This window comes from Lutjanus erythropterus, chromosome 10, assembly GCF_056507025.1.
Source record: "Lutjanus erythropterus isolate fLutEry1 chromosome 10, fLutEry1.hap2, whole genome shotgun sequence".
Classification (NCBI taxonomy): Eukaryota; Metazoa; Chordata; class Actinopteri; order Lutjaniformes; family Lutjanidae; genus Lutjanus; species Lutjanus erythropterus.
The window spans coordinates 13,999,443-14,026,527 of NC_139326.1; the positions used below are offsets into that span (position 1 = coordinate 13,999,443).

The 27,085-nt window shown below is 38.3% G+C and overlaps 2 protein-coding genes across 4 annotated transcripts; one reads left to right on the forward strand and one right to left on the reverse strand.

Moving 5' to 3' along the window:
- The first annotated feature begins 998 nt into the window (after positions 1 to 998).
- rufy3 (RUN and FYVE domain containing 3) lies at positions 999 to 20,062 on the forward strand. 2 transcript variants are annotated; one of them, XM_084728277.1, is made up of 18 exons: positions 999 to 1,557; positions 7,766 to 7,939; positions 8,235 to 8,352; positions 8,753 to 8,854; positions 8,989 to 9,112; positions 10,690 to 10,754; positions 11,550 to 11,615; positions 11,711 to 11,780; positions 11,922 to 12,011; positions 12,157 to 12,240; positions 12,393 to 12,560; positions 13,984 to 14,081; positions 15,219 to 15,338; positions 16,515 to 16,638; positions 16,734 to 16,819; positions 16,926 to 16,953; positions 17,209 to 17,286; positions 18,087 to 20,062. In XM_084728277.1, the coding sequence occupies exons 1-18, from the start codon at positions 1,305 to 1,307 to the stop codon at positions 18,228 to 18,230; spliced, it is 1,992 nt and encodes a 663-aa protein (XP_084584403.1). In that variant the 5' UTR covers positions 999 to 1,304; the 3' UTR covers positions 18,231 to 20,062. The 2 variants fall into 2 exon arrangements, with proteins under 2 accessions (XP_084584403.1, XP_084584404.1); XM_084728278.1 differs by lacking the exon at positions 999 to 1,557 and adding an exon at positions 4,781 to 5,414.
- Positions 20,063 to 20,671: 609 nt separating this feature from the next.
- Positions 20,672 to 26,558, reverse strand: grsf1 (G-rich RNA sequence binding factor 1). Of its 2 annotated transcripts, XM_084728279.1 has the most exons (10): positions 26,326 to 26,558; positions 25,049 to 25,193; positions 24,398 to 24,553; positions 24,012 to 24,146; positions 23,084 to 23,222; positions 22,814 to 22,944; positions 22,561 to 22,646; positions 22,319 to 22,454; positions 21,203 to 21,254; positions 20,672 to 20,779 (listed from the first exon to the last, which is right to left on the reverse strand). In XM_084728279.1, the coding sequence occupies exons 1-10, from the start codon at positions 26,548 to 26,550 to the stop codon at positions 20,776 to 20,778; spliced, it is 1,209 nt and encodes a 402-aa protein (XP_084584405.1). In that variant the 5' UTR covers positions 26,551 to 26,558; the 3' UTR covers positions 20,672 to 20,775. The 2 variants fall into 2 exon arrangements, with proteins under 2 accessions (XP_084584405.1, XP_084584406.1); XM_084728280.1 differs by lacking the exon at positions 20,672 to 20,779 and having other exon boundaries at positions 21,199 to 21,254.
- Between the last annotated feature and the right edge of the window lie 527 nt (positions 26,559 to 27,085).

Below are 27,085 nucleotides of genomic sequence, written 5' to 3' on the forward strand. Positions count from 1 at the left end.
AAAATGAGCAGGCGTGAACAAAATGTGAACTTTGTCTCCATCTTGTGGCGTTTATGGGAAGAAAACTGTGACTATGAGATCACAGACTGTAAACATACTGTACATTCAGTCATGTTGATGACATATATTTGTGAGCATGTTGTCCTTGAAAACTGATTTCAGGCTACAAAATAAAACTTTCTGTAACAGACTATCAACAAACTTAGTATCAACAAATAGTTCTTATCAACAACTGAGAGGGGCATGAGTAAAGTTCTGTTAAAAAAATACACAGTAGGCCTATCTCAGCATTTCACTAATTTCTCTGAAGAAGTAGTTGTTTTTAAAGGTCAATAAACTAGAAACAAATTTTTAGGGCATGATGAAAATGTGAACACAATATTCACAAACCCTTCACTCTCTGTCATGAAGTGGCCTCGTCCTGCATTAGAAAAGTACACAGCTAAAACAATCAAAGAACTAATAGAACTATAGCCAAGAGGAAGAAAACACTAATCTTTTATGTCTTTTGTCATGACACAAATTACATGGATCCTCATTTGATAAGATTTTGCTTTTATTTAGTTTGTTTTTTTGTTTTATTACAGACTATATGAAACCCTTCACCAAAATAATCATACATTCTTTCATTGTGTCAATACAGTGGAAATAAATTATTTTCGTTTTTGCTGTGGACCCCCTGGGGGAACCCACTTTGAAAATCACAGCCTATAAATTATATTATCATTTTAACCTTGACTTAGAATTATGAATAAATCTAATACGTCTACAGATAGCCCAAGAGTAACTTGAATGTCTCATACAACCTTTGTAAATATATTTTTTTCATTAAACCACGCTATTTCATGTCCTGAACACGAGATAGTCCACCAGAGAATCTTACAAATAGAAGAGGCACAAGAGCGCCTGTGTATATCGCAATGCATCATGGGAGCTTCCAATGGTTATGCCTCGGCCATGGATCTACTAATTGTGACTCATCTCCCTCCATGTGCATTATCTCTGGTCATGTGCTGGACCGCTGACACAGCGCGCAAACTCTCGCGAAATTACGTATAGATTTGACCAAAATGTTAATACGCAGCTATTTCCGGGTCGGGAGGAGGCTGTGGAGGACAGGACGAAGAAAGGCGGAGTGATTACTGGAGAGATTTTGGAGCTAGCTGACTGGTCTATCGATTGTTTTGCCCGTCACGGCGGTGCATGGCCGCGGCAGCTAAACACACCTAAGCTAACAGTTAGCTGACCGCTGACTGACGGCTCACTGCTGCTGCTCACATGAAGTGTATTTGACCGGAGGGAGGATGGCGGAGCCGCCGGGAGATCTCCCTCTGCAGTCATCTTCAGAGGTTTCAGAAAGTTCAGAGAGACAGAATTCCTCAGATGAAAACGGACACGTTGACAGTCCAGATGAGACCCTTTCCCCCACCTCGGTGATTTACTTCAAGGAGGCTTTAAACTCCTCGAACTTGAGATTTGGGAAGCCTGGGTCGCTGTCACCCACTCCGCTTCGACAGTATGACTTCAAGATTGAAAGAATCGACCCGAAGCGAAGAAGTAAGTGATAAAGAACATGTAAAAGTCCATATGGTTACCAAACTAACTGAGCTATCGCTTCATAACCATCATTTTTAAAAGATAAGAGTACCAGCAAGCTCTGCAGTTAGCGTCGCTAGCTTGTTAGTGTTGTTAGCTAACTTTTGACTCACTGAAAAAACAACTTACTACGTGCGTATGATTCAAGATCACTGGCAGTAGCTAACTGAGCTAACGCTGAAAGGTAATAAACAACATCGACCGTCTTCTCAGTTGATTCTCAACCTCAAATTTATTTGCAAAGAACAATTAAACACCAGTAATTTTAAGTAAATCCCTCGGTGGCGTGTCAGTTAGTGAACATAGCTAATGTCACAAGAGGTGTAGCTAAACTTCATCCAGTTTCCTTGTGAGCATTCCCGTGTGTTGGATCACCTGTGTGTGTGTCATGTGTTGTTTTGACAGGCTTGGTTTATCGCTTTGTAACGCCACTGGTTGCTGTATTGGTCACAGCTAACAGTTAGCTTTTATTTAGGTCAAAGTTGTCTGTGTCTTTTCTAGCTAGATGCTACTGTGTCACCAATTTTTCACTTTAACTAGCCAGCATTTGACATATAAATGAAGGCTGCAGACAAGTTACTTACACTTATTCTCTAAGGTTTCCTTTGTCAATAACTTTACTTTAAGGGCTCTGTCTATATTACAGATTATAGATATAGAGACAAGATATCGTATTAGATCTTAGATACTAGCTATAAAGTGTAGTAAAGTGATGTAATTTTCTTAGCTCAAAATCAATATGTACAGATATGATGTTATTTATTTAGGGACGGAGCTGTACAAACCTATTCAAGAATGTGCAAAATGTAAGACAGAAAACTGTCAGTTCACAGTATTAGTTAGAATATTTGCAATATGCAAGATAATAAAGTCAGGTGACTGTGCATTGTTAATATAATGTGAAGAGATGACTGGAGGGGGGAGGGAGAGTCAGGGCGTCTCTTGTTGATGAGGTCAGCTCAGAGGCCTCTATATATTGAGGCATTTGGTCAAATAAATAGTGATATTTGACTTTGTCATACTGCCCAGCCCTACTGTATATTACTTTCACATTTTCATTTAATTAACATAAGAGCATTGTGTATTTCTTTGTATTTTATTAGAAGCAGAAGTCCAGTGGTCGACTAAAACTACTTTTTTTTTGACGGTCCAGTGTGGAAGAGTTACTGTTATTGTCAGAATATGTCAGAAATGAAATCCAATAATTATAAGTGTGTTTTCATGAGCGTGTAATCACCTGAAAATAAGAAATGTGTTTTTCTTAACTTCAAATGAGCCATTTATATCTACAAAGGATGTGTGTCCTCTTCTTCTGAGGCGGCCACATTGAACTGCCATGTTTCTAGAGACGCCTGGAATGGACAAACGAAACGCTGATCTAGATACAGCCTTTTGCATTTTGTGGGTTTGAGGCTCTTCTGCAGGCAAATCATGTAATTTAGATATGTCACCTTAGGCCTTAGGAAATAATGGTTGCCACTTTAACAAGTTTTGGACATTTTATTTGAGAAAACATTATAGCCCAATTGATACTGGATTTTTTAGAGAAATAAAACATCCACATTTGTGAGATCCTGTAAAGATGTCTATATTTTTTCCTTACATATAGACCAAATCACGTTGTAATAGCAACTACAGTCAGTTCTATGTGGGCAACTTGCAGTTGCACTTTGAAATGACATCTAACATCTTGCTGCCATTAAATTGAAGGTATGTGAGGCAGGGGTTTTCTATCAGAAAGTTATTGCAAACAAACATTGTTATTAGTTCTGTAAACAACTATCTTGCTTCCAAGCCCTTCGAACATTTTTTTTTAAGAATTGTGACCAAGATACCCAGCAGGACATTTTACAGTGGAAAATAAAGTTGTTGTTGATGCAGATATGTCTGCTAATATCATCCAATTTATTGTTCAAACTCATGAAAATATTCAGCAGATTATTGACAATGAAAAGTGAGTAGGAGAAAGCATGGGGAGAGAATAAGGGGATGACATGTAACAAAGGTTCCTAGCTTGAACCACGGACGTCGCTGTTACATTGTCAGTGTCTCTTGGCCGTAGGGACGCCCTTCGGTGGTCTTAAATGATTAGTGGAGTTCAAGAAATCCATTTGTATCAATCTGTGACAGAAAAATAATTCTAATGCAACAATTTGACCTATAGTAATACTTCAATTAAATCGGCTAATCAATCCGTAGAACAAATCCTTTGCTCATCTCTGCAGGTATGGTAATGACTAACAAAACCTTTTCAGACATTTATGGCTGCAACTAACAATTATTTTCTTGATTAATTGATTACTGGTTTGGTCCATAAAATGTTGGTAAATGGTGTAAAATGTTGACCACTGTTTTCAAAAGCCTGACATAATCTTGCTTTATCCACAACCCAAAGATATTCAGTTTATTGTCATAGAGGAGTAAAGAAACCAGAAAATATTCACATTTCAGAACCTGAAATCAGATAATTTTTCAGTCTCTCTTACGAAATGACTCAATTATAAATTGATTATCAAAACAGTTGCAGATTAATTTAATAGTCAATTAATAATCAGTTAATCGCTGCACCTCTCCAAACATTTCTGTAATAAGTGGTTTGGTTTAAAAGCTCAAATATTAACTTTTCCTAGTTCTTAAGGCTGCTCAACAGTCACAGCTACTTAATCCTCTCAATGAACCCGATTGTTGAAGCTGAATGAAATGAACAGTAAATACTCTGTTGGTTTTGTCTTTTTGACCACCGTTACAAATGTTGAAATGACATGTCATGTGTTGAGCGTTTGTCTTTCTTTTCTGATTTCATAAGTGGTGCATCACTTGGGTTCCCCAAGTGGGAATTAAAACATACAACATACATACATACAACGATACAACCGTTTACATTCAGGATCTCTGGCCTCATTACCCTTGTTGCTCACTGCTGTTGGTGTTTTGTTATCCTGCTGCAGCCGGCTCAATAATTGCATTGTCAAATAACAGGCCTCTGTTGCAGGTCAGGGGACGTTGTTGATGCTTGAGAGACAGATGAGTCCTCTGCTGCATCATTAGCATTGGCTGGGTACTCTGGGGACCCCCCCCTTCTCCCCTCCCTCCCCCGTTTTTTACGCATGCACCATCTGCTCACGTGACAATGTGTTGCTGTACCCAGCACTACTGTCAGCCATCTTGGTCAACACCCACCCAGTGCATTCACTGCGGTGCACAGGCAGTCCAATCAGAGTGAACCGGTGCTAAGCTGACCGGAGGAGGGCTGTGATTTTCAGCACGGTGCTCTCTTGCATCTTAAATCCCCAGTCTACACAAAAGGGATAACAAGGGGTTGAAGAGGAGGAGGAGGTAGAGGAGGAGAGGACAGGGCAGCCTTCCTCAAGACAGCAGCGTATTTCACTCAGTTGTAACAAGGAGGAGAGGAGGATGCAGGCATAAAGAGGAGGAAAAGCAGCACCCTTTCAAACACCTGCTGGAAGCTGCTGTGGGCCTTCCCTGTCTTGGTCTTTTATCCTCTTTGTTTTGCTCTCTGATTTCCTTTTCTCTCTGACCTGTTCTTTTTTGGGGGGCCTTTTATTGGTTCCTGGAACAAAAGCTACTGCGCCTTTTTCCCTCGGTGGTGTTGGCTTTGCCTCACATCAGCTGAGTCATCATGTCTGATCTGACGCCTCAGAGCGAAACCCCGACTCCCACCACCGACAAAATCACCCAGGCTGCCCGGGAGACCATTTATCTCTGCAACTTTCGCGTGTCTGTCGATGGCGAGTGGCTTTGCCTGCGCGAGCTCAATGACATCTCCCTCACCCCAGACCCGGAGCCGGCCCATGAAGGTAATGTGACAGATTATTAGCTCAGCGTCCGAGGAGGTTTGTGTGCACAGCGTGATCTCTGTTAGGGCGTGGTGATACACAAGGTCCCCAGACGCTACGCATTTCATCTAGTGAACTGTGGTAATGTGTCCCATTTGAGCTGTGTCATGATCGATTTCAGGGGAGACGGTTTGATTCCTGAGAGTTACATGGCAAGATGACGCTGCTCGTAAATAAGGCAGGGCTCGGCGACTAAACAACCAGGAAGTGCTGGTTGTTTTCTTGTATGAATGTAGAACAAATGGAAAACAAGTATTTCATAGACATTTTGTCCTGTTTTCTTGATCTTTCAGAAGCTGGAATGGGTTTGCTCATTATTGATCGACACATTTTTTATTCTCACTGAGACAAAACGAGACAAAGTGCAACTGAATCCAGATATTTAAATCTGGAAGTGAACGGGTGACTTGTTTTGAACAGATTCATGCTGCACAGTGTGTGTGCTGTAGTTTAATGATTTTAAATTGGATGGAAAACAGAATATCTGTCATCCAGCAAGACTTTCGTCTTCCTCATCTCTCACCACGCCTTCTTCCAGCACAGAGCAGGCAGATTAGCCGGTCCACGGTTTTCCAGTTCAGACTTTTGTCCAGCCAGTTGGCAAACTCAACACTGCAGCACTTTGACCTCCAGCTCTTTGGAAGCAGTTACGTGCTGTAATGATATTACAGAGGGCCTTTAACAGACAGTGACATAAACATTTGTTTTGTCATGCTGCTGTAAGATCAAGTGTCTCACCACCACCAGTCTCTTATGTTGTTAATTAGACGACTGTATTTATTATCAGGGGTGTTTGATATTGATATGCAGGTGATTAGGCCTGCAACTAGTGATTATTTTTGTGCATAATCGTTTGGTCCATAAATTGTCAAAAATTTCTGAAAAAACATCATCACAACTTCCCAGAGCTCAAAGCAGCACCTCCAAATTGCAAAATTCCAAAATGTTTGAATTTTTTTTGCTAGAAAATTGACTGAAATGATTAATTGATCATCAAAATAGTTGGTAACTCATTTTCTTTTCAAACAACTGATCAGTTAAGCAACTAATCATTAGAGCTCTATAGCTGATAGTTTTCATTTCATTGCAGTCCAACTTTAAGGCGAGTATGCCTGTTTCAACTCAAATTTAAGTGACATGTAACATTGTACTTTGGATTAACTTTTCACACATTGGAGTTGTCACAACACCAGAATATTAAACATCAATAGAATACTAGCATTGGGGAAAAAAAATAAATTATATCTATTTTGAAATTTTTGAAAAAAGTCACAGGCATGTAAAGCATGATAAAATATACTTTTGTAAAAATCTGGGTTTTCTTTTAACCTTCAGTACTTTGTACTTGCTCTTGGTGGGACTTATTAGTAAATAATATAAAAAATTTAATTATGTCATAAAAATGCATAACTAGTGGAAATTGTATTGTTTTAAACACATGGTATCTGAAAAAGTATCAAATTATCAATACTTTTGACCACCTCATCACGTATGTTGGTTCTTGCAGTTTAGTTTTTGTGTAGCAGAGCAGTTCTTGAATGCTCATTTGAAGAAGCTGTCATCTTAAGTGATTTTCTTCTTTAAAAGGGGAAAACTCACTTCCTGTATTTCTTCTCTTCTTGTACTTCCTTAGTTTTTAGAAATGCAGAAATGATAACAATAACAACAAATCACTGTTGCACATACTGTGTTTACAAATGCCTACAATTTATTTAATTTGGGCTGACTTGGTCAAGATTTTCACATTTCTAACTAAAGTTGAAAGTACAATCAACAGACTTAATGCATGAAAGTATAAATAATGTAAACAAATAGCATAACCCTGCAGAACTCCTGTACTAAAAGCCTCTCAGTGTCTGCTCATCAATTATGGATCACACATTGATGTATAGATGGATCATACCAAGAGTTAAGTGCTAACTTTACTATAAAGTTGTTTAAAATTTCCTTTAAATTTTCTCTTTCAAAGCTATCCAGTGCTTTGGACTAATATATTGAAAATGTTTAATAGGTTTAGCTGTGTTTGGTCCAAAAGTCAATTTTAAGCGTCATATTTACAGATGAAAAATTTTTTACAATGAAAAGCAGATTTTGGCCTTTTCTAAGTTTCCAGCAGCAGCTGGTTGATTTTGTCATCTTGTCTTGTCTTTCTATATTAAAACTATGTTACTTTTACTTCCTGGAAAAAACTGTTTTCCCCCTGACTCTTGATAAATTAAGCTCCTGAGTCATTCCTGCTGTTAGACCATAGTCCGTGTCATCGTTACTATGAGGACTCTTAAGGACGTTTTCCTGTCTTTTTTTCATTTTAGATCCCAAGGATCCCATCGCGATTGAAAGGCTTAACTTGATGAACATGGCCAAACTGAGCATCAAGGGCTTGATCGAGTCTGCCCTCAACCTGGGACGCACACTTGACTCTGACTATGCACCTCTCCAGCAGTTTTTTGTCGTGATGGAGCACTGTCTGAAACATGGGTTGAAAAGTATGTATAGCACACATCGCACATCACATCTGTTCAAACCCACATAATTGTTGGATCTGTAAAGTTTGAGAATGGAGGTCTGAAAATGTCCGGTATGATGATTTACAGTTTATTCTCAGAATACATATAAAAGCCACAATTTGCGTAGCAGTGAGGAATATTTGCAGTCACGGTGTATTTGTTTTTAGCATACTTATTCCAGGTTAGTTTCTGGAGCTCATTAGTAAATGATTACACTGTGACCCAAATTCCTCAAAATGAAACCGCTCAACAAGCACTGTCTGTCAATCATCAGCCAAGAAGACCTTCCTGGGGCAGAACAAGTCCTTCTGGGGGGCGTTGGAGCTCGTCGAGAAGCTGACGCCTGAGGCAGGAGAGATCACTGCCAGTGTAAAAGACCTGCCTGGCCTCAAGTGAGTCTGTTAAATCAAGTTCCTAAATTAGTCGTTCTCAAATGTTTTTTTAAACCAAGGACCCAGTTAGAAGATAGAAGATATACAGTTGACCCCCTCACATGTGTGTCCCTTGGAATAATTTGACTTTGACACTTCTGTACTCTTAGTTATGTGAGAGAACAACACAAGAGAAATATATTGAAAAATTATAATTATTATATATTTATATATTTATATATTTATAATTATTATTATATATTATTATCAATACACTTGTGCACTAAAATTAGTGCCATGTAAAGAAAGAAGTTGCCTCCTTTTGGTGGAGCTCCTGTGCATGTTGTCATGCCGTGTCTTTTTATGTATTGTGTTAAGTTTCAAGTGTATTTACATCCAGCTCTCCTGTGTTTGATTACAGAACTCCTCTAGGAAGAGGACGTGCCTGGCTACGACTGGCCTTGATGCAGAAGAAACTCTCTGACTACATGAAGACCATCATCAACAGAAAGGACCTGCTAAGGTGTGTTTGTATCATACTGTGTCTGTGTTGAGGCCCACTGGCATTTTGTCATTCAACCCCACATGATGCATGTTTAGAAATCAAAGCGGTGCTCTGGTCACTGACCGTATTTTGTCCTTTTCTCCCCTCTGCAGTGAATTTTATGAGCCGAACGCGCTGATGATGGAGGAAGAGGGAGCTGTCATCGCTGGGCTGCTCGTTGGACTAAATGTCATCGATGCCAATCTGTGTATGAAGGGAGAGGACCTGGACTCTCAGGTAATTCTGCTTTCACCTCCGCTTCCATAAGCACTCAGAGCTGCAGTAACACAAGAAAGACCAAAATCAAATGGATGCAATTTTTAACAAGTGGTTGCAGAAATGAAAGGAGAAAAAAATAATTCTTCCAGGTTCTAGCTTTGTTTTTATAATGCTTTTAAAAAAAAAAAAAAAATTATCATAGATAAACTGTCACAGAACACACCACCACATACATAAAATATGAATTTAAAAAGTTTACTTTTTAATGCAGTCAGAACAAAGATAGAAGGACAGATAGATTACAACCCTGCAGTCCAGGGTTTCCAAGTCTGCGTCTCTGTTTTTTTTACTACCAGACTGACCCCAGATCAGCACATACACACACAGACCTGGCGCAATTTACATACATGCCCTCATAATTAAACATGGATATGATGTGTCTTTGCTCTCCGCCTGCCGACATCAGTCTTATGGACCATTGGGCTGGTTTTGTCACACAGACTGGGCAATCCTGCTGTGATCTGGCGGTCAGGGTTTAAACGAAACACAAAATGAACCACTGAACACATTTTTTTATGCACCACAGTATCACAATACATTGTTTCTAAGACTCGATACAGTACATACTCTATCGTATAATAGCTGCTCACATCCCTACAATAAATCAGAAAGACGGTGTACAAGAGTTTATTCAGATTGTTTTGACATTTATATTTTAGCTTGTCTGTTTTGTACAGTAAGAATTCTAAGTGATGTGGTATACAAAAACTCCTTTAAGTGCTTCTGTACTGAATTTACAGTTCAGTACAGGAGAATTTACAGTCGAGTGCTTTAAATCGAAACACCTGGATGAAAAAAAATATCAGACCTGTGTAGGGATAGATATCAAGAACCAGTTGCTTACTGGAAATATTGATAAGGTCCTGGACAGGTGATACTGCTGTCAATATTTCTGTAACCTGACACAAAAAGCTGACAAGGCAAAATGAAAGTGTGGACTCACTTTACTAAATTTGATGAGAATGCAGCTGAGTGTAAACAGCTATATGACACAATTTAACTTATTTCTGCATAACAATAATATAATAAGTAATAATGATACTACCAATAATAATAATGATGATAGTAACCCTCAGTATTGTTCCTGTAGTTTCCAAAACTACTCAGGAATCTCTGCTCAATTTGGGGACGAGGCCAGAATGACTGGGAGGAATGGCGGGTTGCCAGTTTGTCATCAGCTGAGTAAACAAGTATTATTGTAAGAACAATGAAGTGAAACTTCTCTGGTTACAAACTTCCTGTTCAGTGGAGGTTGTACTGACTGCTAACATGTCTGACATCAGTCTCCTAATGAAAAGTAATGAAATCTTTACTTTTCAAATTGCAGATTTGCACGGGATTAAGTGCAATTATTAAAAATTGCTAGAGGTTCCCAGGTCATACTCATCCTGCACGACTAGAGCTTTAACCCAGGACAAAAACTCTTTGATCTTCCAAAAGCAGCATGTAGCCATGTAATTATTTTTTCACTTAAGAGCTGCAGTGCAGTTTCAGTTGTCATTGATCTTCTGTTTCTGGTTCAATTACTTCTGCAGGTCGGGGTGATTGATTTTTCAATGTACCTTAAAGATGGTGGACACAGTAGTAAGAGTGCAGAGGGGTGAGTGCTTTCACTTTCTTATTTCTAAGACTTTACGTTAACTTTTACCTTTGATTTTAGTAGGTGACATCTGATTGACTTTTGTAGACTGGCCATCAAGTTAAATGTTTGTCCAGTCATTCGTCTCAAAGATTTAGCCACTTATTGTTTGAATGTCATGTTGTAGATTAATGTTGATTGTAAGACAAACTTTGTTTCTTTAGTTTGCTGATTTTTTTTTTTTTGAGAGAGAGAAATTAAGATTCCAGATTTACAGATTAATTGTTTGATCTACAAAACACCAGAAAACTGTAACTTAAGGTCCGTTACAATGTACAAGGTGTCATCAAATATCTTTTTTTTTTGTCCAACTAACAGTCCAAAACCCAAAGATATTCAATTTACTAATCATAAATATTGCAGCTTTACTTGTATGAGAGGAACTGTTTTGGTCGGTTTTAGAAATATTGAATTTCATCTGCTGTGATTTTTTCTGCACCAGCACCATCTCCTGCATCCTTCAGTTTGAAATATGGACTGTCAGTGTTCTGTCACTGCTTTGCTATTAACTTTAGAAAATACGACCTGGCTCAGCGAGATGCTAAAAAATAAAAATACAGTAATCTTTGGGGATGTATTTGTATTCTGATTCTAATGTTTCAGACTTAAACATATCCCTTAAACATATAGGGACAGAAAGTAGTCTTCACTGGGCTGCAATCAACATCATCTAGCTATATGTTTTTTTTCTGCTACATGTCTGGTGTTTCATCTGTCTAATGTCTCATTTCTCTTCCTCTCTTTCTGCTCTTTCAGCGACGGTCAGATCACAGCGATTCTCGATCAGAAGAATTACGTGGAGGAGCTGAACAGACATTTAAGGTTTGTCAGAGTGACCGTCTTTCTCTTCAGTCTTTCCACCTTGTTCAGCAGCTTGTTGAGGTGGCGACTAATGGGATATTTCTGTCTGTTTACAGTGCATCAGTAAATAACCTCCAGGCGAAGGTGGACGCTCTGGAAAAATCCAACACAAAGCTAACAGAAGAGGTGAGAGCTGAACTGCAAAGAGAGCTTTTGACCTGCGTGCAAATACTTTTCCTTAAAAATGTTATCAGCCTTTTTTGCTTCCCAGCACGGCTGCTGGTATTCGTTGTTTACAGAACTGTCTGCTGACTTTTGTCTCCTCAGCTCGCAGTGGCAAATAACAGGATCATCACTTTACAAGAAGATGTGGAGAGAGTAAAGGAGGAGAGCTCATATCAGCTGGAGTCCAGGAAGGTGAACACATCATCAGTTTGATTTATTCTTTTTCCTCCTGAGAAATCACATTCAGATATACAGATATACATTACTACTTAGCGGTTACTGGCCTGTCACTCAAAGCGGACATGCCCTTATTGTTAGTTTATTTTATTTTTTCCAGGCATTAAGAAGCGACTCTGCACCAGACGGACAAGCACTGGGTGAAACACGCAAGCAACTCAAAGAGGAAACTTTGCTTCGATTGGTGTGTTTCAGGCTCTTAACTCTCCTAAAGCTTCTCTACTCTCATGTTCAGATTTTTATATTGTCATGAAATTGTGCGAGTCCCTGTATTTAATGCCAGCGGTCTTCTGGCTGTGAGGTGTGTATCTGAAGATAAAGCGGATGTCTGTGCAGGATGTGGAGAAGGAGCTGGAGGTGCAGATTGGGATGAAGCAGGAGATGGAGCTGTCCATGAAGATGCTGGAGAAAGACGTCTGTGAGAAGCAGGATGCTCTAGTGGAACTCAGACAGCAGCTGGAAGACCTCCGTGCCATCAACCAACAGCTTAGCCACAAGTCACAGGTGAGGCTGCATTTCTGCATTTTAAGACTTTTACTACTTCCAATATTGTTTTTTCTTGAAATATCATGAATTTATTCTCATAACATCCATTTTCTGAAAATATTCTGACTTTATCAATAAAATCTAGATTTTGTTTCACAATAATGACCCTAATAAGCTTTGTAGTATTTTATAAACGATCTAATCTTAAAGTCCTAAAACCTAAAAGTGAATAAGCTGTAGTTGACTTTTGCAGGGTGAGCTCTAACTACTGGCAAAATGAATAGAAATAAATCATGCAGTAACCTAATAAAAAGACACTTTTTCCCTCAGTCTGTATTATCATTTCAAATGTATCTTTAAATTACATCCTTACAGAATCAGTATCAGAAATACCTCATTAATCCCTGCATGTTTTTGTCACAGATGTTCCCATTAAAGAATAGAAAATATACAGCATAGAGCAATTAGAACAAAATATAAAATAGTTGGTGTACAAATAAGTACAAGCTACTACGTATGATTATTATAATTGATTCTTAATTATTTCAGCTTCGTTTCTGAGGAGGACAGCTCTAAATACTACAATACCCATGAGCCTTGGCTGCAATTAATATGGAGAAGAAACCAGTCAAATCAGAAGTGCTACTATGTTAGCACTTAAAATCTTCTGGTCTTTTTTACAAACATGTACCGAGCAGAAGTTTAACCAAATTTTTTATGGAAAAATGACGGAAAAATCTTAATTTTGACAGATTGAAACACGAGTAGCGAGGGCGAGTAACAAGTGGTCGCCTGTTTCATGTTAATTAGAGCTCAGATTAATGCTGAATGAGTAAGTGTCTGTTTATGAGTCATAACAAATCGTTAATAATCTTGTAGAAGGAGTAGATGTTTATAATTTGAACACATTAAATTGAGGAATGTGTTAATGGAGTCTGAGTAAGTGACTGCCTGTTTTACCACCTGCCAAACTCCAGAGTGTGTATTTTCAGAGCAGTGAGCTTGTTTTCAGGATAATGGGCTTAGCTTGACATCAACAGACAACTGATGCTTATAAACAGCTAATCAACTTCCAGCAGAGGACTCATTATCGCTTGTTAATGTCAATTTACGATGTTGCACGCGTCTTGCGCCCCTGCGATGCTCAGGCAGCCTGCAGAGATTTAAGGGAAGAGGAAGTGGGGTGCAACAGCTTGCTTCAGCCATAGACTGTATATTAAATAAGATTTCAACCAATTTAATGTACCGTCTCTGGCTCAAACTCCCTATTTGGACTGCTGTACTCATTTTTGCACGCACAATTGCTCTTTTAAGATGACAGGTAAAAATAGTTTATTTTTATGACCCCGTCCATCACAGCGAGGGACAGTCAGAAAGTCTAGTGCAACCTCTGGTACTGAGTTATTGTTTGCAGTTGACTAACACAGACCATCCTCCTCAGAGCGCTGATGCCAGCTCTAAACAGAAGAGTGAAGCCATCGCTCGCCTGGAGGAGAAAATAAACCAGATGACAGGGACTGTAAAACAGATGGAGACCAGGTGAGGACATTTCTCCACAGCTGTGATCGGTATCATAAATAATTATTACAGTAGACAGTTTTCTTCACAGAATCACATTCCTACAAAAAAAAAATCTTATTGTCCTGTTTTTCCCTCTCTATGTTCATTGTCATTATTTTTCATTATCATGATTTTTTTTGAATCATCTAATTAGTGAGAAACATTTGGTGAAGCAGGCCAGAAACCTGAACTCAGCAGCAGGGAAGCTGCTGCAGTTGCAGCAGTAGCTCCCCGCTTTCATACATCTGAATACAAACCTGCCTAATTATAGAAATAACCAAACTAGGATGTTATCTTTTCTGTACGATGCTCCTTTGTCGTTGAAAATAAAACCATTTTCCCACAACCTCCTGCAGTGGCTCTCCAGCATCAGCTTTGAGTAGTGTGGACTGAATCGATCCTTTTAGCAGCCCTTAATCCTTGTGTTCTCTGACAGATGTGTTTGCCACATCAGATTTATACTTTTGTTTGGTAGGCATTTCTTACAAACACCCCATTAATGCTTTCTGGCAGAGGTAAGACGAGTAGACGGCAGGGTGTCTGAAAGTCCACTGTGGACACTTTGATGGACTGATGATTAATATGCTAATGGACACGTCCTGGTTGTTTAGGAGGTAGGGGACTTGCTGTAATGTTATTCCAAAGAATTCGACCCCCTACCAGAGACTGTGCTTGAATATGTGCGAACGAAGAAGAGAGAATAAAGAGAGAGAGTCTGAGCTGATGTTTAGGGACTGATATCCAATGTTGTCATTTGGTGATCCACATTCAAGTGAAGAAGGAGGCCAGGACAGGAGCAGGATAAAGCAAGAAGAAAAGGGCAAAATTAATTTATTAATTTTGAATTGTATGTGAACATAACATTGGTGTAAACTGTAGTAATCATTAGGCTAATAAAACAATAAACAAACACGGCCTGCTTCATCTTCTTTGGCTAAAGTTTCCCTGTTGTCCCCGTCTGGTTTCAGTCCCGAAAAACTTGATCTTTTTGTCATTTTTGTGTTTGTTTGTTTTTTCCAGTTTTAAGTTTTAGTTGACATCTCTTTCCAAACATTTTCCTTTCTGTCAAGTTTTCATTTTACCATAAGTTTATGTGACACCCCCTCCCCAAACCAGATGCAAACAGGCTGAGAGAGAGAGGGATCTGGCTTTAGAGGCCAACCGACTCTTCAAACAGGACTTTGGAGACAAAATTGAGAGCCTGCAGGTGGAGGCGGAGCAGCTGAGGAAACACAGGTAAGTAGAAGTTGTCTGAGGGAACCAAAATGGGTTAAGGTTAAGGGTGGTGATTCTCATATTACACCAATAGATTGTTAAGAATTAAACCAGCTATACTCAATCATTTTGGCTTGTGGCCCCTTTCAAAAATGCTGTCAGGGTAGAAATGTTACTGCAGCTTCACCACAAAGACATTTCTTCTCTAAGCTTCTTTGTTGGTTTCATTTTAATAACTTGTTTGAGGCCCAAAGAGGTAAAACTAAACTAGTAAAAATAATTCTCAAAACGAGGAAAGATCAGAGGTCCAAAAAATTAGATTACAGATTAGTGAAGAGGGAACACTTATACAAGAATTATTTAACAATTATTTATAAAATGAGTACTTTTTCTTTTCTTTCTTGCAAGTAATCATCAACTGCTAGGCCAAAAACAAGGCTTGCCTACAAGTCTGTTACAGTCCACATTTTGGACTTTGTCACGGCTCAAAAACTGACATCCACAGACAAGTTTCATTTCATTTTCACCCAAAGCATCTGCAGATTAATTCCATACCTGATATGTTATGAGTCACTGAAGGTGAAGTTAGGCAGAATCCCTGCTGTATGTTGTAGCTAGACGTCTGCACAGTTGTGAAATCGGATTGTTCAATGTCCGATTTGAATTTAAATTTGGTTTGTTAAAAACAAGAGGAATTAAACATGATAGTGGGGTGATATAATCAGCTCTAACTTTTGAATAACCACAACTTCCACTGGGACATTTATTATAATTTAGTCAGGTTGCTTCTTAATATATAAATAACAAAGTTTAAGTTGAGAAGTTTGGACTAATTGTCCCGCTTATTATTTCCTTATTAATTTTATACAGTTAGGTGAACCCAGGACATTCAGTTACAACACACTATCTATCTTAATAAAAAGACTGTTCTGTGAATACAAATACTCATAATGGTTGCATTTGGCTGTTTGTGGTGGCATTGCAGTAGGTCCTTCACCATCTGTTACCTGGTGGAGAACTGCTCTCTACTGAGTGACTTCTTCTAGTTTAGTCTGTGTGATATTTATCTTGAGAAAAGATCATATCATTTAAATTCAGCATGCCGTCTTTTTTTAAATTATTTTAGACAAAACATGTTTATTATGAATGTAATTAGTATAAACTTGTGTTCACTGCGTCATGTTTGTCTTGTTTCAGGTCTTATCTGGAGCTGGAGCTGAGAAAAGAACGAGAGCGAAGGAGTGAGCATCATTTTGACGCTGCGTCAAGACAGCCCAACACACCTCGGAGGGAGAGGAGACAACCAGAAAACACACCAAAAGTAAACCTGTGATCATATTTGGGCAGTTAAAAATCAGTCCTATTGCTAATCTGTCAACTTTGTCCTCATACAAAGTGTGTGTATTTTACCAACAGTGTCCCCCAGAATCCCCGTCAGTCAAAAGAGAGATTGACCAGGCACAGTCAGGGACAGAGGACAAAACAAGTCTGAGCTCCAGCTTGTAAGTAGTTTTAACAACTAAAGCTTTTTAGAAATTATATTGTAATTGAGGAAGTATTGTTATATTCTTTTATTTATTTATTTATTTTTGTGTCTCCTTCTTTAAGGTCCTTGTCACACCACGAAGATGAACAGGTGAGGCCTGAGGTGCACAAATAAAATCTTTAATTGTCTTACCATCAGTCTGTTTATCATTAGTGTTCATGCAGTTAAAACATTAAAAAGTGAAGTATGTACTTAAAATAGAACTCTTTTCACTCATTAATGCAGTTTGTATTGTAAAGACGAAAACAAGAATTGAACTAATATGGTAGTGCCAATATCATTATATGTTTCAAAAATCCCATAATTCACTATACTTAACATTTATTACAATTTGATTTTCTGCAGGATGAGTCATTTGTGGAGATCAGTCAGCCTACTCTCTGTACGATGTGTGAAGAGGAGGATTCCCTTCTGAAGACGAAGGTATGAGGATGGCAGATAATTCTGAACTGTGCTGAATTCACTTTGTGTCGATAAAAGTTCACAATTTTTAGTGTTAGTATAAATAAGGAAAGGGCTCCTGTACAGGCTTATAGCGATCCAGTCTTTACTTGAACTTACTGAAATGTTTTTATAGAAACAAACAAGCAAAACCAAAGTGACAACCAATAATCAAAGTAAATGCAATGTTTAAACAAATGGGATCTTTTTTGATAAATTATGAAGACGTTAATGTTACATTTTTTCATTAGTGTCTATAAGCAAATGTTAGTATTTGCTAATGTTAAGCAAAACATGTTGGGCATAGTAAATGTTGCCTGCGAAACATGAGCATTGTTAGCATTGTCACTGTTAGCATGCTGACATTAGCATTTACTTAAAAGCACTGCTGTGCCAAAAGTGCAGCCTGAGATAGCCACGACTTAAGTTGCTCAGCGGTCCAGAGTCTCTGTCTAGTACCTGACCTTTTAGTACCTTTCACTACGAAGCCACACTGTTGTGACGTGCAGAATGTGTCTTGGTGAAATAAGCAGAGACGTCCTTGAAAAATACATCGTCTGGATGGCAGCATGTCGCTCAAAATACTGTACTTGCTTTTCAGCATTAATGAGGCCTTCACAAACATGTCAGTTAAAATTGCAACAATAGTGATTTCACTGAAGGGCTCAGTTTTGCTCCAGAATATCATTAGACTGTAATGTGAGAAGACCCAGCTAGGTATTTAACCAAGGTTCTTTTCTTTTCTGTCACATTGTGTTATTATCCTGTTTTTCTCTCTTTAGAAACAATGTAAGAACTGCAGCGGGGTTTTCTGCGAGAGCTGTGTGTCCAACGAACTGCCGCTACCTTCCTCCATTCTCCCAGAGACTGTGTGTACCACCTGCTTCTCTCTTTTACTCCAACAATACGCTTCAACACCAACATGAAACAAACAAACCAACAGAGGCATTGATTTGTAGAGCTGGCACTGCAAAAATGCACTTTCTGACTTCATGACTCGAGACGTTGAATGGTGAAAGCTCAGATGAAGTCCCACGAGTTCTGAACTTGCAATATTTTAGTTACTTTAAGTTTGTAATGTCCAAACATGTGCCACGGCGAGCTGTTGGGATGCAGCTTTTCATTTTTCAAATACAGGTGTAGCCATGATTCCTCCTCTCTGGCTGAAAGTGTGTGTTGAGCTGCTGTGGTATTGTTTTTTAGTGGAAACCTGAGCTCAAAAAGGTGAAAGTGGCACCTGGTTGGAGATTACAGATTATAAAAAGACAACTTGAATCATGTCATGCATTTAAAAACTGACTGTCCATATTGTCCACTGAGTGGATGATTGATTAGGTCAAGGTCAACTGAAAATATTTTTAACCTTTTTTAAAAGATGAAAAAGGAAAAACTGGACTTTTTCTTTGTCACGTCTCCAGAGTTTTAGCCATAACTGTGCTGCGTTATAACACAGTAGTTAATCATATGAAGATCAGTATGATATGAAGATGGTGATTGATGAAACTTTTCTTTGTCTCTCTGATGAAACATGAATTTGCACATGATTCAGGGGTTATACTGACAAAATCAAATACCACAAACACATTTGACCAAATACTTTATTATACTGATATTCAAAGTGTCAGTATTTTGGGGAAAAAACTTTATCTGATGTCACAAGCTTTTTACAAACTCTAGAAAAAATGTTTGAAACAATCTTAAATATACCTACATTATTAAGCAAATTGTAAAAACTGTAATGTAGAATTTAAGACTAGGAATAGACGCATATTGACGTTTTATCACAACGTTATGATAACCAAAATCCTGGACTGCTGGACTTTATCTAGTCTCTTATCATGATATCAATATTTGATGGACATATCATCCAGCTTTGGTGTTCAGACTGTAGAGAAGAGTTGATTTTGCTGTTCGGTCTTTATGTGAAAAGAATGAGTCGACATCTTGGTTAGTGCGCTTATTAGAGTTAGAAAGTTGGATGAGAAGATTGATACTTCTCTCATGGTGGTCTGTTCAGTATGAAGTTGGAGCCAGTTAGCTGGTTAGCTTAGCTTAGCAAACACACTAGAAATGGCGGGGAAGCAGCTCGCCTGTGAACACAAAGCGGGGGAAGTCTCTTCTTCGAGTCTTGACTGTGTTAATTAGTGAACTGTAGTGGTGCTAGTATACAGGTTTTATTTTTGGATTGAGCCAGTCTGTCTTTATGCTGAGCTATGCTAAGCTACGCTAACTGCCTGCTAACTGTAGCTTACATTATGGACATGAGTGGTATCGTCTCTGCAAAGAGGCAAGTGAGAGCATTTCCCAAAATGTCAAGACTACTCCATCAAGTTTACAAAGCTGAATATGTTCTGGGCATAATATTTCTTTACTGCTGCTGTTTTATTCTGTATTAGTTAGATGTGGCATTAACAAAATGGCTTTAAATCATCTCCTGTTGACAATTAATATTTTGTCAAAGGCTGGTTTATCAATCATAAAATTCAAGACGGAGATATTTAGATTCTAGTCTTTTTTTAAGATAATCTAACTCCTTTTCTGGGCGTCATAACATATTATGGCACTTTTAAATGCATGGCTCTCTGGTTTGAAGTGGGCACATCAGTGCATCTTTATAACAGCTATTTTTACATTTTGTTGATTTGTATGAAGAATAATTGAAAGCTCAGTTAAAACCTTTAGTCGTTCTTGTTGAAGCAAATTAACACATGAAATGAAAATGCTTCTTAGATCAACAATAAACTTTTATTAAATTTTACTTGTGTTTGACTCGATTATTTGAATGTTTCACTTCAGCAGTGGTGACTCAGGAGCATGAAGAGCTCAGTCTCTGTACTTTAGTTTCAGATCGTCCCTACGTCCTCCTCTGTGAACAAAAACTAAAAACACTTCAGTTCTCAGAGGGCAATTTCCAGTGTGCACGATGTTATTTGTTTATCCCTTTGAATTATTTTGTGTACAGAAACATTTGAGGTTAGAGAAAAAACTCCTCTGTGAAAGTGGGACTCTATAAACATTAAGTGCTCAAAATCTGCCGTTTGATTCACCCACACAACTCAACTAAACATATCCTTCTGTGATTAGTTTCTTTCAAAGCAACCTTTTTTATTTTTTCATAAAAACACCACTCTCGCTAGTTTTTGGATAACATAACAGTGCATTACTTATTTAAATTCACCAGTTTTTTCAGAAGACTAAGTGACTAATTCATCATGAAATTAAAGGACCAGTGTGTAGGATTTAATGGCATCTAGTGGTGAGCTTGTCGATTGCAAACGCATCACCTCACTCTTCACTCTCAGCTACATTTGGAATGTTTTTTTTTTTTACTAAGCTCCCTCTTGTTGAATAGAGACAAAGAAGGCAGTTTTTCTTTTGACACCAGGAATGTTTATTGTTTGATTTCCAAGTCAGGCTGGAAAATAAATACAGTAGTCCTGTGTATTGTCTTTGGCGTCTGAGTGTCGACATTTACCTGCAGGAGAAAATACATGTTAAAGTCACATGTGGAGGGGAGTTAAAACATCAGCAAAGATTGTGCAAGAAGCTAAAACCAGTGAAAAACCAAAATGAGAGCAGCACAGAGACTGCAATGTGTTACTCTTTGTTCCAGAAAAAGCTGAAAATTCCCAGCTGGTGGGCTGTAATCACAACATCTACTGTGATCCAAGCTGAGACAAGCAAGATACAGACACTAAACTATCTTTTAAGAGATTCACTGCACAATTCTGTCTCCTTTTGTACCTTCCTTATAAAGTAATAAATCCTCACAACTGTTTCAAAGCATTGAAAGTTGTTCAGTGCTTAAAGCCAAATACTGTAACATAATTAACTTTTTTTTTTTTTTCTGTCAAGAATCTGTCATTTCCAACTCCGGATCTAAATCAGTGCATCTCACCTTCCATCACAATCTGGTACAGAGTTCAGGAATAACTCGATATATCTTTCTCCTGAAAATAAGAGAAGGTTCAAATGTTAAGTGAATCTGAACTGCAATGATTATCATGTCACTTTTATATTATAACAGATATAATGTCATAACAAACCAGAAATGTGGATTATTGATTGTGCAAAATGAAAACATGCACCACAGATGATCTGCTAGCATTAAATCTTAGGCATTTGACAGGCTTTAATCCATATTTTCACTTAATTTAAAATGCATATTTAGTATACTTTATTTAGTATACTTTAGTATATGAATGTCTGGGAATCAGCACTGCAGAGTATTACAGAAACTTAATGCCTCTAAACATTTGTCTTGAAATAGTCATATTAATAGTCTCATTAATCATCCACAAAAATCTGAGTGAAAATAAACATTTATATTCACTTGAAAACCTAGTTTAAAAAACCCCACCAAAATCACATTTTGATTGACATCTCCCTCAGGACTCACAGCACAGAAGCTAAACTATTTACTGCTGTGGACAGACACATCCACAAAATGTATTTTAGCTGCCTAAAAAAAATCAATAATAGTTCATACTATATCAGGAATATTTTCACTGCTTGACTTTGCCATCAGACTGCCGTTTCTGACGGGGAACTGAAGCCACTTCAAGCTTCTCTGTGTTATTGTGTGACTTCAGTGTTTTAACACATTTGCAACAGTCCAAACGAACAGTAATTAATGCAGATCAAGGCAGCGGCAGACCAGAACCACTCAAGTTCTGCAAGGTCCTTTTGTCTTAAGAGTCTGAAGCAATGTAATGGCTTCAGTTTCAGCAGATACCATACAATTTACAATATACAATACAGCGGACTATTAATTTATAAAATACTCACTGCATACCTTCCATCGAGGCTGCACAATCTTTAGAATATTTTATTTCAAGAGTAGAAGATGTTCTGACAGTGGACTGGTGTCATAATGGACATGGTGAAGTAAGTAAAAAGTATTTTGTTTGGAGTTTGTAACTCCTGTCAAAATTTTAAGGCTTTGTACGACGAAGTTCCTGTTTTTGAACATGCCTACATCAGCTGGGTGTTAAAGGCTCTCCATCAGTCTCACCTATGTGCTGTCTGTCTCTGGACATGGCGGCCATGGCGTCCTGGTGGCAGCTGAAGTAAACGTCGGCCTCTCCGCTCGGCCTGCCGTCAGGGCCGCATTCAATCAGGATCTTGGACACAACTAGAGGAGCAAAGAACTGCAAGAGAAAAACAAACGCATAATAAAATCATGTGCAGGTGATCTGTAACACAGCAACACAACCATGACAACAACATTTCAACTTTTTTTTTTTTTTTTTTTACCTTAACAACGTCTTCTCCAGACACCTGGAAAGGAAGTCCTCTCAAATGTATGTAATGAACCGGTGGGGCCGAGTTTTGAGGGAACCCTGATGGAGCAGATATATCAGTTTACACCAAGATAAATCTGTTCACAGGCAGCAAACATTTCAAGTATCTGTAAAAGATCCCCTCACTTAATCTCTGTCTGCTAACCCAGTGGATGTACCATTTTATTCCACCCACTGTTTTAGACTTAATGACACTACAAACTCACTAGTTCTCGGGTGCATTTGTGAGGCAGTCCTCCTGTTGGCTGACTCAGGGCTGGTCTGAGGAAGAGCCGAACTCCTCGTCCTCTTCCTAGAATGAATCTCATCGCTTCTGCTGGGAAACACCTCAATATATCTACAAATACAGACAGCACAGGATGAGCAACAGACCAACTAATATAAGCAAGTTTCTTTTGGTCAGGAAACGGAGAAACATTTGACACAGGATTATGAAGCTGTTCCAGGCCTCGGTGTGCGTCTGTGCAGCATCCTACCTGTTTCCGATGACCTCCCTGTCCCTCTGCAGAGCCTCGTCCGCTGCTTCTTGACAAGAAAATTGCACATAGGCCTCTCCAGAGTTTCTCCCTGCGTAGTCTGTGACGATGGTGACCCCGTTTTCCACGATATCCAAACCTGAAACACACAAACAAATTCTGAATGTTACTGTTATCATTTAATAACAAAATGCATCATTCTGCCTGTCAAATATTTGTCAAAACTGAATTTTTGAGTATTTGTATATCAAAATCACTGTACTTTTTCTTTGTATAGTCGTAATATGTTTCAATTTCATCCAATTAAATGTAATTTGAGGTGGCTAGTAATTTTAAGCAACTTTATTCTTGAACTTCAGTACATCTCAGAAGCATATATTTGACTTTTTACTTTATTACAATTGTAAAAACGCTTTAGTTACTAATTACTTTTAGTTATGCCTTTCCTTTCCAGTGAAATCCATGTATCTCCAAATTCAGGGTTCCTACACTTTATCCAAAGTCAAATTCAAGCACTTTTCAAGCTTTTCCAGCACCTTACAGCTGTGGTAAATGATATATTTCTATACATATATATACACTTGAAATCATTAGGCCCCATTTAATTTTTTCTTCACATTAAATGAGATGTTATTGTGCTTTAAACAACAAAAATTAGTGTGGGCATTCTATATAACATAGCTGAGCCAATATAAAAGTCAAAACAAATTACTTACATGTATATAAAACCCTTGTAATTTCTTTCATTTTTTAGGCAGTGTCAAGCACTTTATCCAAAACCCAAGTGCTTTCCAAACCTTGAAAACATTAAAATTCAAGAGGGACTATTTGTCTGCAGAATAAGTACTTTCACTTTTGTTACTTCAAGGACAGTTTGCTGATAATACTTACATATTTTTAACTTAAGTAAGTTCTGAATGCAGTTTACCTGAAAAAAAATGGACAATGTCTGCCTCGGTGCAGGTGAAGGGGAGACCTCTGAGCCGCACCACCCCGTCATCAGCTGGAGTCTGGACGGCTTTCTTCAGGATGGCTTCAGCATCACTGTTCGTCACTTCATATACTGCAAAAACACAAAGAACTGTTTTTAGGATTTAAATGGCCAAGTTATTTGTTATCTATGACTGTTCTATTCAAAAGTACCAGTGGGGCATGACAGTGAGAGAAGACCCTGAAACTGAAGCAGCTAAATGGAATCAAGCCACCACTAGTTTTATTATCTACACCTGAGATTTTCCTGCCACTACATGTCAAAATTTCTAATCAGCATCTATATTTTAGCCCCCAGACAGCTCCGAATACAAAGAGGCGAACCTTCAACATAACGTGGACCGAGGTACTGTCGGTGTTTCTCCATAGCTTTGCTGACGTCCTCCTCGTGCTCCATCTCGATGAAGGCTCGACCCGTTGGCTTCCCGAACCTGTTCACAGTGAGATGGATCCCCTTCACCCCGTCACGGATCCTACACTCTGAAGCACAGGGAAAACATGTTTGCAAATATTTACTTTTTTTTACTTAATCTTATTTTAGACAACCAGAGCAGCAACCTAACAGTTTCATAGTATAGTGAACAGTATTTATGGCGGTGATTTACTGATTAAAAGAGTTAAGACAAAGATACAGGCACAATTTTAAGCAGCTGGACAAAGATCTTTAATATCAAATAAAACACTGCAAGTGAAAAATAACATAATTGAATACTTTAATTTAAACAATCGAGCACAAACTTTTACTATAAAAAACAAGTATCGAAAACACATTAAAGGGCCTGGAAAATATTTTACATTCTGTTTTTAACATGAATTGCCAACATACACTCCGATACCGATGTATCTGAGATATGCAAGTGTTAATAATATCGACCCATCCACATTACGAGTGGGGCTCTAATCACCATCTTAAGTAGAGGTGTGACTCTCACTGTCTTAACGTTACAAACACTTTTACCAAATCTACGATCTCACCTGAGAAGAACTGCAGGAGGTCCTGAGCCGAGCACGACCACGGCAGACCTTTGACCTGTACGATGTACACCTCCTTCCTCTCCGGTTCTGAATCAGACTGATAGGCCGGCAGCGGCGGGTACTCATCCTCACAAGATGCTCCTGACTGGAACACAAAGAGTCAGACTGAGGATTTAACCAGAAACTTGCTGAAGCTACTAAAGAGTTGGCTGTCAACAAATGAATACTAAACGGGAAAAAAACATACAGAATGTTTTGTTATTAAATATCAAAAGACCATCACACAAGGGAGTAGGTGCTGCTAGTCATCATCCCCAGCATCTGCTTTTCTGCGGTACTGCGTTTATACTCTGTCTGCTCCATGTTCCAATTAAAGTATTAGTGAATTATATTTTATTGCGATGACAAGAATGGGACGGCTGGATGGACAACATGAAAACATAATGCCTCCAGACGCCTAAAAATTAGCTCCACCTCAACCAACAACAACAATAAAATCCTGCTTCTATATTAATGCATGACTCACAATAATTTGGTGATGTAATATATTGTACCATAGTAGTCACATTTAGTACTTTCACTTTTATTACTTTAAGTCTTCTTCCCCTTATTACTACATTAATACATGCTTTCAAGTAATATTTTCAATGCTGGACTTTTATTTTTCTTCTTTGAATAAACTTGAATCTGTGAGTTTTAGAAACATAAAAATATATTTGAACAGTTGTTTACAATGATGTGTCAGCCAGATTTATTATAATTTTGTTGAATGGTTGCAATTTAAAATATTAAATTATGAACTATTCATTTCCTTTTCAGTGAGTTCACTCAACAATTTTTGAAATACATTTTTTTAGGTTGCTAAAACTCAAAGATACAACTGTATCTAAAGAAGAAAAAATGTCAACTAGCTATTATATATTAGTTGGTAAAACTTTTTCTAATCTTACTGAGTTTATGTTGGGTCCCAAACTAAAAAAATCTATTGAAGTAAGCTGCCTTAAAATATTGAGTTTACTCCGTTTTTTTCATTTTTACACTGTAACTGAGTAGTTTAGTGGTGCTATATTATTACTTTTACCAAAGCAAAGGATTTGAATACCTCCTTCACCACTGAAAGCTAATGTTGTAAACTACTAATAAAACAGACTAGTTTGTCCTTCACTTCTATAAAGTTTGGTAAAGCCCACACATTTTGTCCAGTTTATAAACTCCTGTTTGATAATGTGGTCGGTAGTTTCACCACAGCACTAAGGCCCCCTGTGTCTGTGACTAACCTTGGTACAGAAGCTGTACTGGCTGCTGTTGACTGCGGACTGGAGCTGGCGGAGTCTCTGTAGACACACTGGCCGGGTGCTGGATGTCCATGTCCGCTGCTGAATGACCCCACAGCCGCCCGATAACACGCCGCTTCTTGTTTTGATCCCTGTCGATAACGTTACCTGCCTGACTGCGACACACCGCTGCAGTAAAAACAACAGGCATTTACTATTACTGGACATTTTAGCCTAACCTAAATTAACTACGGCAGTCTTTCAGACCGAAATAAAGCGACATCAGAGCAGTTTCAGGTCAGTTTCTATCTAAGGGCAGCTAGCTCGTGTAGCTAGCTACCGGCTAAACATGAAGTGACGTTGAACTGCTTCACGTGGGTCAGTCAAGGGCAGCGCTACGGTGCTGTCAAACACGTGTCTAGATGGTAACCCTAGTTTTGCAAAAGTCTCGCGAGATTTGTACGCATCGTTATTTATTTGTGCCCGATGTACAATATTATTATGTTTTACAATAAGACAGCGCTGTGTTTAAGGTCTGCATAGCTGTAGGGACAAAGGACACTTGGTTAGGCTTATGGAAAGGTAATGTTTTGGGTTAAAATGATCACTCTCGCGAGATTTTTAGCACATCATCAAACAGGAAAACGTTTCAACTTCCGGTGATCTACCGGTTTGATCACTTTAGAATTGATCCTCATTAATATTTTACTAACGCCACCGCTACCACAATTTTTTTTTTTTTTTTTTTTTTTTTTTACAAAAT

Bases quoted from the DNA above. Each gene is read 5' to 3' on its own strand.
- rufy3 (XM_084728277.1), top strand. From the start codon at position 1,305: ATGGCGGAGCCGCCGGGAGATCTCCCTCTGCAGTCATCTTCAGAGGTT. The intron at 8,353-8,752 runs GTGAGTCTGTTA...GTTTGATTACAG, and splicing joins AAAGACCTGCCTGGCCTCAA to AACTCCTCTAGGAAGAGGAC. The intron at 16,954-17,208 runs GTGAGGCCTGAG...GATTTTCTGCAG, and splicing joins CACACCACGAAGATGAACAG to GATGAGTCATTTGTGGAGAT.
- grsf1 (XM_084728279.1), bottom strand. From the start codon at position 26,550: ATGTCCAGTAATAGTAAATGCCTGTTGTTTTTACTGCAGCGGTGTGTC. The intron at 25,194-26,325 runs GTTAGTCACAGA...TTTGTGTTCCAG, and splicing joins AGTACAGCTTCTGTACCAAG to TCAGGAGCATCTTGTGAGGA. The intron at 24,147-24,397 runs GTTCGCCTCTTT...GTGTTTTTGCAG, and splicing joins CGGTCCACGTTATGTTGAAG to TATATGAAGTGACGAACAGT.